Source organism: Mobula hypostoma, chromosome 27 (assembly GCF_963921235.1).
Source record: "Mobula hypostoma chromosome 27, sMobHyp1.1, whole genome shotgun sequence".
Classification (NCBI taxonomy): domain Eukaryota; kingdom Metazoa; phylum Chordata; class Chondrichthyes; order Myliobatiformes; family Myliobatidae; genus Mobula; species Mobula hypostoma.
In genome coordinates this window covers 22006862-22018994 of record NC_086123.1, presented here as the reverse complement: position 1 = coordinate 22018994, position 12133 = coordinate 22006862, and the positions used below count along the sequence as shown (strand labels likewise).

The window sequence follows — 12133 nt, the reverse complement described above, 5'->3', positions numbered from 1 at the left end:
TACCCCTTATCCAAAATCACAAAATCCAAAAACGTTTGAAATCTGAATTTTGTTTTGAGCACTGATTTGATGTTACAAATGGAAAATTCCACAAGATGCTGGGAAGGTTGCCGGGACCCTGCACATCACAGACTGTTCTGAGAAATGACTTTGCATATGTAATGAACAGAAGTTAACGAAAAATAAAAAAAACACTGCATAAAGCAAAAAATGAAGATCTTGGTCGTGTATCCTCCACATCAGACTGAACCTATGCCTCTTAAAGGTATGCTGATCATGAAACATGCAAAGATCTATCACAACAAACTGAAAATTGAAAGTAATTGTGAATATTCAGCAGGCTGGTTACAGAAATTTAAGAAAAGGTACAGCATTAATTTTTCAAAGCATCTGCTGACCATGAAAATCTAGTACCAGAACAAGTCTATGATGCTGATTATTTTTATACTTAAGTGTCGTTGATTAAAATCTAACACCAGAACAATTCAACAATGCTGATTGATTTTATACCTTACATAAAACCTAGAAAAAAAAGTAAAATACAAATGCTGTATACTGTAATCTTTTAATAAAAGCACAGTATCATAGGTGGAGACAGAAAACCTGTTGTTGTGTGTTATTGTTCAGGTATTCTCCCGATGCTTCTGTGCTGCTTTTGTTACAATGCATACATTATATTTTCATTCTATTAGTGGTATGTATTAATTTTTACTGTTAAGTACATATGTGTACCAGTGTAAGACAAAGACTTCCTACCAGTCGCACAAAAATTCAGAATCAGAAATGGTGGTGATCCCAAGCTATCTCATTATATGTTCTAAAATCCAAAAAATCTAGAAATCCAAAAGAGCTCAGGCCCCAAGCATTTTGGATAAGGGGTTCTCAAACTGTATCTACCAAGTATCAGTGACAAAAATCACGGCTTTTTGAACACATACACACGCAAGTGACACTATTTAAAAACTGTTCAGTTCAGGTGAACTTCAGGAAGGTGAAAACACCCTGCATTCCCATCTCCATCAAGGGAATGGATATGGAAGTCGTCCGGGACTTTAAATACCTGGGAACTCACCTGGACAATAAACTGGACCGGACTATAATACAGAGGCTCTGTACAAGAAGGGACAGAGCCGACTGTACTTCCCACCATTCAACGTCTGTAGTACTATGCTGCAGATGTTCTACAACTCAGTGGTGGCCAGCATTCTATCGTACGCTGTAGTCTGCTGGGGCAGCAGGTGAGAGCAGCCCATGCCAAGAAGATCGATAAGCTTGTCAGGAAGGCTGGTTCTTTTCTGGGGATGGAACTGGATTCCCTGGTGGTTGTGACTGAGTGGAGCTGCAGAGGCTATGGAGCATTATGGACAATTCCTCTCACCCCCTCCCTGACATACTGGACAAACAGAGGAGCACCTTTAGTACAGACTGATTCCACCAAGGTACACCACAGGAGATCCTTTCTCCCTGTGGCTACAAGACTCCACAACTCCTCCTCCTTAAGTATATAAGTATATGGTTTCAGTGCACATCTGTACTTTGCACGATGACTTTTTAATGCACATTTTGTTTCCTTCGTACCACAATGCTTATATTTTGTATTTTAAAGTATGTATTTCTGATGGTGCAACCTTGCAACAATAATTTCCTTTGGGACAAATAAAGTTTTATCTTATCTTTTCTTCACTCTAGGCACGATGTAGTGTCTACCAGCCACACGACCTGCAAACAACTGACACTAATTAGAAACTGTTAGACAACGGTCTCCTGTCCCAAATGAACAGAACCCCAGCTATTTGCTTCATTCATTTTTGTTCTTCAAGAGTTGTCCTAAATAAGTGACTGCCCCAATTAACCGATAGCCCAACTAACCAGAAACCACTGCACATACAGTGGATTCCAGTTAATTGGGAGACCTTGGGACCAATATATTTTGGCCCAAATAAGCAGCTGCCCCAAATAACTGAACCTTCATGGAAATAGTTTTTAAAAAGCTACCATTTAACTGAGTAACAAATTAAGTATTTAAATGAAATACAGAACAAATTAGAACACTACCAAAACTACTACAATCCTATAAAACTTGTGTATTAGTCCCTAATAGTTATCGATGGCAGATTTAATCTAGTGCATGCTGATGTGTTCTTTTTGATTGACTGTAAATGAACAAAATCAGCATAGCATAGATACCTAGTGCAGATAATGGACTGCCTTCAAACAGTGCTGTCGACAATTGCATCCTCCAAATCTTCACATTTATAGCAACATTCAAGGTGATTGTTGGTGCCTTGAAGTTCTTTGTAGTTCCTAACTTGAAGTAGTGCAGTCATTTCATTTTCACTCCTGGCCATTTCTGGCATCTCCATACTTGAATGCTTGAAACTGCAGTGAGCAAAACAGTTCTCAATTGTCTTGCTGCTTAATGCTTGCAAACTATCAGTGACAAAAATCTCTGCTGTCTGAACACAAACATGTGCAAAAGACACCATTTAAAAACTGTTCACTTTAAGCACAGTGTCTAATGGCCACAGAATTTGCAGGCAAATGATGCTAGTCAGAAACTAAAACACACAAAATGCTGAAGGAACTCAGCAGGCCAGGCAGCATCTACGGAAAAGAGTACAGTTGACGTTTTGGACCCTTGTGTCCTGTCTTAATTAAGTGGCAGAGTGTCCCATATAAACAAGGCGAATCCCAGCTACTTTCTCGATTTTAGTTCTTTAAGACTTGTCCCAAATAAGCAGGTGCCCTGGTTAACTGATAGCTGAATTAACTGGAATCCACTATATATAAAAAACCAACCATAGATACTTCTTTTTTCAATTAAAAAAATTAAAAGTACAACATGCTTTGTCAACTGTAACAATAAAGAATACAATCCCATTGCCACCTTTGACTACAATGGAATCAAAGTTATCAAAACATTACCATAGGTCCAAGAACAATCCCCTGGACGTGCTTTGCTATTATAAGCAGTTAAGCATCAGTGGGAGAAAATGTTTAGAAACTGTAAATGTTGATGATCAAGTATTATCAAATTTTGTAAATACACTATGTCTGGACATTATAAATACACTCAAAAGTTTTTAGAAGTACTACAGTAACTGAGACCTGAAAACACTGAAAGGATCTGGTTTGGAATTGAAAGAAGGCACATCATTGTTAAGCTTACTGACGTACAGATTCCAGGTTCCACGCAAGTGAGTGTTCCATCCTCAGGCACCAGGTGACTATTGTATCGTTGGTTGGCAACCATTTCCACCATTTCACCAGCCTTCTGTCGTTCTCCAATCTTTGTCTTCAGATATACACCAAACCCAATGTCTGCATTCTCAGTCATGAACTGCCACCTAGAAACCCAGAATAAGAAGTCAGAGGCCATGAAACAGCCCATCGCTTTATATTTACAATTTCACCACTGTATTTCAAAACTTCTCTATCCCTTTAGTATTCTTCAGTTCTATAATCTTCCATGAAATGCACTCTTCTAACTCTGTCCACCTGTGCATCCCATAATCCTGTTGCCACACCATTAACAGATATTCATGGATATTTGACTATCTGCAACACAAGTTCTGGAATTTCCCATCAATACACCTACTACTCGTTTTTTCAGAGTGATTCAGTTTTTGGACATTTTCCTGTCATCTCCCTTAATTTGATGTTGACTTTTCTCAATTATAGTACTAATTCAATAAAATATATTTTCAGAACTACTGTATTGACTGAATAAAAACAATGTATAACAAATTAAAAGTCATTGTGTAAATATAACCATGAGTTAAAGCTGTAGTAAATAATAAATTTGTAATTTGAATTCTACTGACACTCCAGTCTGCTACTGTTACTATTCTTCCCCTTAGCAAGAAGTGAAGAATTCTTTGCTCAGAGCTGCCAGCTCTGAACAGTTTTGCAAAAATTTCCATCCTATCTGACTGCGCAATAGGTGTCTCACTATCTAACAGATAAGAACTTTAACTGTGAGAGGTGCTAAGATTCAAGTGTCAGTGTAGGGTAAGATTCAAACTCAGCCACTGTCTATGAGCATTCAATAGCCTTTCAGGGAGTTGAATGGTATTTCTATGGGGGGGGGGGAATGGAAAAATATGTATTGAAAAACAAAGCAACAATTCCAAGCAATACACATCAAAGTTGCTGGTGAACGCAGCAGGCCAGGCAGCATCTCTAGGAAGAGGTACAGTCGACGTTTCGGGCCAAGACCCTTCGTCAGGACTAACACTTCCTAGAGATGCTGCCTGGCCTGCTGCGTTCACCAGCAACTTTGATGTGTGTTGCTTGAATTTCCAGCATCTGCAGAATTCCTCGTGTTTGCGTTTTTAAATTCCAAGCAATATTTAGAGTTTCTCTATCATTTTGATATGATCTTCAGGAAGAGTTTTCATTGTTGATACAGGATACAAAAAACATACATTTTGAGTATCATGGAAGAACATTTATTCTGCCAAGAACTTCAATACAAATAATACAATAGGCTTAATCTCACCTCAAAACACAGCCGGGGAAGAGAATCTCATATTCAGATTGAAAAGAAGATCCTCTGTTCACTGTGACTATATTGTCATATTGTTGTTTAATAGAGTCAAGGATGTAATATGACTTTGGTACATCACCACCAAAGTTTATCTAATTAAAGAAACACAGATTTTTAATTGTATACATTTCGATATTTTTAGAGTCAACTTTTAAGTGAGCATGCATGTTTGCTAATCTGAACACTGTACACATACCATCTTATTGTCCTGTTGCTTTGGGCCTATCTTCTAATTTAAAGGAATCATGTAAATGGAAATCATTTTTTTTAAATACTATTTCTACATTTTTATTAACAGCAATGTTAAAAGTTCCTCACAAAAGAAGCTTATTTGCATATCCATGCTATTTACCAGATTGAAATACTTCACACGAATGATCTTCCTGCATCTTTGGCATTCGGTCTAATTTTTGCTCTAGTTCAATTAAGAGGCTTAGGGTTTTTGTTAAACATAATATCGAAGAATAGTTCCAAAGAAAAAGGAATTAAGCTACACTGGCAATCCGATGCAATGCTAAGGAAGTGCTGCACTGTTGGAGATACTACTGTTTGGATTAGGTGTTGAAGCTTTTTTCTCCCCACTTTCAGATGAATGTAAAAGATTACATGGCATTATATCAAAACCAAGGAGAGCTATCCTTGATTTCATAATCAATATCAATTTCTCAAGCTATATAATTAAAATAATTGTTGTATGGGAACTTGCTATTTGCAAACTGGCCACTGCATTCCTGCACTACATGAATGTAAATCGCCCACAACTGCTCCTTTATTAACTACAGCAAAATGTTATGGTCAGATTTAGTTATCAATAACTAGTATTAAAAACTAATCTGTTCTAAATATTAACCAGAACATGTTTTCAACCAAGTCTACTTTTCCTTCCATTTCTAAAGATAGTACTTTCAAAACCAACAGGTCTGAAGTAAAGTGAGAAAGTTTCAAAGATGTTTATTTCCTGCGAGTTTATTTTATGGATTTCCTAATTTACATTTCCGTACATTCACCATTGAGCAGGCATTTAATTTGAACATCTGGCTGCAGTTCTCTGATAATGTTCACACGAAAGCCATTGGTGCTTCAAAATTTAACTTAAGTATTTAAAGTTCAAACTAAATTTATTATCAAAGTACATGTGTGTCACCATATGCAACTCTGAGATTCATTTTCTGCGGCATGCTCAATAGATCCAATAACCGTAATAGAATCAATGAAAGACTGCACCAATAGGGTGGACAAGCGGTATACAGAGACAACAAACTGTGCAAATATTCAAAGAAAGAATAAATAAATAAACAAACAAACAATAAAGATCAAGAATATGAAGAATCTTTGAAAGTGAGTCATAGTTGTGATTTGAAAAGATAACTTACATATACATAAATTTCCTCTAAAACTAATCAGAATTCCAGTGGATAATTCTTTATTGGCGTGGTTAAGGAGTTTTTGTCCAATCTTACACTCCATCATAAATCTCAAGTTTATATGTTTCCTGATGTTGACAGCTTTGCCCCAGAGACAGAAGGAGTAATGTACAATTGGTAAGTTTAGTCCTCTTTTTCTCATCGTGGGACAGAATCAGACCTCTGCTCACCTAGTGGCACAATCAAAATCTGGAATTCATCAACTGATGAGCGACTGTGTAAATTCCCGTTTTATCACTAGATAAGTTATTGCATCAGTGATTCTGTGACAGACAATTGCATGCTTCCTATCACCTTTTCATTTATATAACTAAATTTTATTGAAACTGTTAGTGCCTATTCTATAGGATGTAAGATTACAGTAAAATTAACTGAATTTAAGGATTAAAAGAAACACTAAAACTTGTTCATAAATGTATACATTATTTAATGAGTTGTCAATTTCTACAAAATCATTCCAAGGAGAAACTAGGTATTTACAGGAGTGAAAAGTGAAAGTTGAAATGCTAAAGTGGACAGAATGGAACTAGACTTGTGAAAAGTTAGGGTTAGACAGAATATAAATACCAGCCAGACTGGTTAGACTAAACGTACCAATTTCTTTGCAGAGACAAATACAAACATATCAAACACTAATGATATTTGTTAGTTTTTGTATATTGAAATACGACACAAGAACAATTTTGGATGCACTACACTGACACAACAAAGGTCTTAGTTTAAACTATTATGAATATTGCTTACCCAACGCATTCTATAAATCTCCCTCTCCACCCACCCCATAAAAAGGCATACCAACACAGGCAATGCTTATATACACAGCTTGGGAAGTGTCATTTCTCAGTTAACTAACTTATGTTGCACAGCAAATGTAGAATACAACATTGAACATCTTTTAAGATCTGTGTCAGGGACATAGTGTATTAGAACTGACTGGACTCTGAGATTTAATTTAATGAAATAACAGGACTAATACGATAAAAATAACAAGGCATAAGGAGTATGGGTTTGGTAACTTGAAACAAAGATGAACATCAATCAAGTCTTTTTCAGTAATATTAATATGGATTTTATTGAGGAAAAATGTACTATTTTGGGTTAGATTCTTCAAAGAGTACAACATAGATAGCACTTCTCAAAATCTGTGGGTATTCTTCTGTCCACAAGGAGCTCCAAAAGGAAGAAAGAAATTACCTTGGATGTACACCGAGGATTGCCATCTGGATCTGTAAGAGTTCCACCATAATAAAGAGGAAGTTGTTCTGCGTCAATATTTTGTAATAGGACCTCCTTCCAATTACCTAACAATCAAACAAAGTACACAAGGACTGAGAACTGGGCTGCAGGTCTGCACAGATAAAACAGTGTCACTTGTTTTTAAATTAGCTGTAACACATTCCTGCCAGAGATGAACGTGCTCACTACTGAGCCCCCATCTGCCTGGAAGTGTTGTTGCCCAGGAGGAGCTGTTCGTATGTTCAAATCCCAACATGAGGTGAAGACATTCCAGTGTAAAAGGTTCAAAAGAAAGGGAATGATTGTTAATGTTGCCTAAATATAAAACTTAAGTTATTGTATTACAAGGTGGTCACAGGCCTCTATTGGATTGTGAGGATTTTATAACTCAGGATTGGTATAAAACTAGATTACACTCTACAATTTCACAAAGAAACAGTTTCACGTTGCACTTCTAGAATCCATTTGACATCCACATGAAACCCAGCTCTCTCTGACTGACGACCTGAAGCCTCAGGTACGTTACCACATGAGCCTTGCCTAACACCTGCTCAAACAATCCTCCCAATAATTATCACCCCCATGGAGTAGGATAAGGCCCAATAACACACAGTTATTCTTGCACTATCCATCCCATCAATCCTCACGTCACACGATCTGGATTGACCTCACCGCACTTTTTTCTTTTTGGGGGACATGGGTATCACGTGTGTTCCCCATCGAAGTTTGGCTCTTTATATTGCAAATGTCAGACCACCTTCTCTTGTCTCCAAGGGACTGTTTGCAAAAGAACAAAGTGACCCTGTGGCCAGCAAAACAAGTCTGTGGCCTGCAGCACTTCTTTTACAACATGACTTAATTTACTCCTGACCCTGCTGAAATGGAACGACTGAACTGAATCATCATGCTGCACTTTCACTGATAGTTCTACACAAATTAATCTGGACAATATATTCATAACGGGTTGGCTGTCAGTTTGGGTAATGTTTTAGCTTCCTTCCATTCCTCCAATCCAGCTTGTTGGTGAAACTGTCGATTTACTGACTGATGGCTAATTGGATTGAGAACATTGGGTGTAACAGCAATGTTATATACAGGAGCCTGTGGTTAAAAGACTAGAAGCCAGAAATCAAAACATTGGTGGAGGGACATCACACACAAAATACTGGAGGAACTCAGCAGGTTAGGCAGCATCTCTAGAGGAGAATAAACAGTTGACATTTCGGACCAAGGCACCTCATCAGGCCATGGGTTTGAATCTCACCATAACAGCTAGGTAATTTAAATATAAATAAATGAATCCAATTTTCTTAAAAAACATGTATTCTCAATAATGGTGCCCATTAAACCTCAGATCGTTGTGAACAAAAACTATCAGGTTTCATAACATCAATCAGGGAAACTAATCAGTAAATCTGTGATACAGACCCCATCAGACTTACAGGTGACTGTAGACCCAGCAATATGTTTGACTTTTAAAAGTTCATTTCAACGGTGGCATAAATGAAACAATCTTGAAAGTTAGATTAGAGACTATATAGAATAGAGTAATTGTGAGAACTAATGGTAAGAAAGTCTGAAATACTTATTGCACAGAAGTATTGACCAAACGGGTTATAACATTTTAGTCCAGCACCCTTGCATCCCACTGGTCCATTGAAAATTCAGACCATAGAAATTGCCTGTAATCATCTTCTACTAAGTTGGAGAACTGTTCTTTTGAAGTATAGCGCAGGTGAGACTTGTGGCCGTAAAGCAACCTCAGGTTCTGGACCTCCTCTGTGGTGCTTGTAGGAGATGACTCTGGGACAGTAGGAAGTGGTTCTGACAGTGCTGTATACCTTTCTTCCAGACGTGCTGGCATCCCAAAAGGTGCATGGCAAGCTGCTCGATCTGCTGATCTATACCCAGGCCACCAGACAAAGCTTTGAGCCAACACTTTCATCTACACACCTAGATGACCGGCCTGTAGCTCCTCTAATATGTTGGCTCTCAGCTTGGATAGTACAACTCGCAATCCCCACATAAGGCAACCACAGTCAAGGGCGAGTTCATCCTGATACTGGTAAAAATAGGGGAAACGGAATTTTTGCTGCACATGGGTTGTCATGTAGACCTCGAACTAGATCACTAGAAGAATGCCTTAACCACTTGGCCACTCACCAACACACTGTATAGATGTACACCACAGATTTCAAAGCATGTCAGACCACAAAATGTCAGTACTGCACTGTACTGTACTGCTCTATGTTATATGTGGTGTTCCAGATGCTTTTTGTATAAAAGCAGTGGTTTGTGCCCCTGACATCAGAGGTCACATTTCCACTGAGAAGGTGGATACAGAAAAAGTAAAGGGAAACCAGTCAGAGTCAAGTCAATTAAGAGCATGAGACATACGAGTAGAATCAGGCCATTTGGCCCATTGAGTCTGTTCCACCATTTCATCATGGCTGATCCATTTTTCCTCTCAGCCTCAATCTCCTGCCTTCTCCCCGTATTGCTTAATGCCCACACCAATGAAGAATCTATCAGCCTTTGCCTTAGATATACCGAATTATTTGGCCTCCACAGCCTGCTGCGGCAACAAATTCCACAGATTCACCACCCTGTGGCTAAAGAAATTCCTTCTCAGCTCCATTCTAAAAGGACGCCCCTCTATTTGGGGGCTGTGTTCTCTGGTCCTAGACTCTCCCACCATAGGAAATATCCTCTCCGCATCCACTCTATCAAGGCCCATGTTGGGTCTTATGAAAGGAATCGTCCAACCAGGATATACTTTGACCACTTGAGTAAGGCTGTATACTCTAACTACATTGTAAAGTTAGGGAGCAATTATTTAGATGGCTGGTAGTTGGCCGTTTGTGCTTGGTTTATTAATGGAGTGAAATAATTAAGAGAGTGATGGACAGACTAACTCTTCAAAATTGAGCATTTAACATCATGCAAACATGATGAAAAGAGCGCAGCCACTTTGGTGCAACTAATGCTAGTTTTGCGTTAACAGTTTAATGGAAATTAAAAGGATTATCAACAATACCATTGTTGCTGCCTCTATTCAACACTGAAAACCAGCAAACTTAATCAGAATCAGATTTAATATCACTGCATATGTTGTAAAATTCCTTATTTTGCGGCAGCTGTACATTGATAAACAAAAAACTATAAATTATTAATATATTTTGTATATAAATATTTATAAGTAGTGCAAAAATAGAGCAAAAAGTGGATGGGTTCATAGAAACAACTATGACAAATGCATTATATCACAAACAAGAGAGAATCTGCTGGAAATCCAAGTAACATCCACAAAATGCTGGAGGAAATCAGCAGGCCAGGCACTCTCTTCTATGGAAGATCCCGAATTCTATGGAAGATTCTATGAAGGATCCCGGCCCGAAATGTCGACTGCACTCTCTTCTATGGAAGAGAGTACAGTCGACATTTCGGGCCGGGATCCTTCAGCAGGAATGGAGAGAAAAAAAAGTATTATATTGTACTGTTAAATTCTGATGATCCACTGTCTAACTACTCAGATATCTCCGTGGTTTGGCATCAGGCTCATCAAGTGAAGTTGGTCACACTCACCATTCACTCACTGAGTCCCAGGTCCTCTGCTCCCTCCCCAACCTCTAGGTCCCTGGTTTCATTATCCCTTTACATTTATTTCTTGTCTTGTTACATATACCTGCTTTTTACTGTGTGAACTAAAGCGTGAAGTGGTAATAAAATAACATCCAATAGTCTGAAATATATTTGGTCCGGTACACTAAAGTCCCAAGCATGCCAGATTAACTGAATCTTACTGTATTGTGATCATTATTCTAAACGTCACTTCTTCATGTAAGCAAATAAATCACTGTATTTCTTAAACCTTTGGATAACCCTTGATCCTTTGTAGAATTAAGATCTTAGACATGACTATATACAATGTGATTGCTGCTGTTCCGGATATACCTTGGCAATCACAGTGTTTACTGGGTTATTTGTTCCAATTAAATCAGATTTTACTTAGAATAACCCTTTTAAGGGGTTTGTCCAGCAGAGTCTGCTTCAAACACAGCAAAATAAAGGGAGCAGATTTCCATGATGAATAATTAATAATGCATTGGAAGGCATGTAAGAAGAACTGTTATTTATTGTTATGCTACTGTGCTTTAAAGTAAGTTCAAGATATCCAGTAATGACAGCAATGTGACCATGAATCCTACATCACAAACTGCTCTACTTTTGACATACATTTTGGCAATGCTCCAACTAATTAGGCCACATTTTATAATGTCACACTGTGTATAAGTAGGCCCTTTGGCCCATCAAGTCTGCACTGACCATCAAGCATCCATTTATGCAACCCCAGTTTATTTTCCTCATATTCTCTTCAATTGTTCTGGATTCTACCACTCACCAACACCCCTGGGCAATTTACAGTGACCAGTTAACGAAATAACCTACATATCATGGTGTGTTGTGGTGTACTAAATTTTGTAAAAATATTAGACTCCGCAGGATTTTGTAAAAATATTAGACTCAGTCCAAAACATCGACTGTACTCTTTTTCATAGATGCTGCCTGGCCTGCTGAGTTCCTCCAGCATTTTGTGTGTGTTGCTTGGATTTCCAGCATCTGCGGATTTTCTCTTGTTTGCGATTTCTTGCACTCTAGGTCTGTTACATGTTTGCTAACAGCGGCTGGATTCTTTTTGGACTTGGGCATTAGTGGCATGAGAACAAAAGACTGAAGAGCTTATCTGTCTCTGCGCATCTCTCAGTGCTGGTGGATTGAAACCCAATTTATTGAGGCATATTCGCTTGGTTCTTGGGACTTCACCTCGACTGAGAGATCAAGACTGGTGCCTTAGATGGACCCGGGGTGATTTCATGGGTCAGAATTTGGCGTTCCCCCGACAACAGTGATAATCGGTTTCCCC

The 12133-nt window shown here is 38.3% G+C and overlaps 1 protein-coding gene across 1 annotated transcript in view; it reads right to left on the bottom strand.

The window, feature by feature from the left end:
* LOC134338420 (SEC14-like protein 2) overlaps positions 1-12133 on the bottom strand; it is a 63106-nt gene that overhangs the window by 10934 nt on the left and 40039 nt on the right. The window contains exons 10-12 of the mRNA XM_063034224.1: positions 7168-7274; positions 4502-4641; positions 3178-3347 (exon numbers count right to left, since the gene is read on the bottom strand). Coding sequence (XP_062890294.1) covers positions 3178-3347; positions 4502-4641; positions 7168-7274 — 417 coding nt within the window. The remainder of the gene's footprint in view (positions 1-3177; positions 3348-4501; positions 4642-7167; positions 7275-12133) is intronic.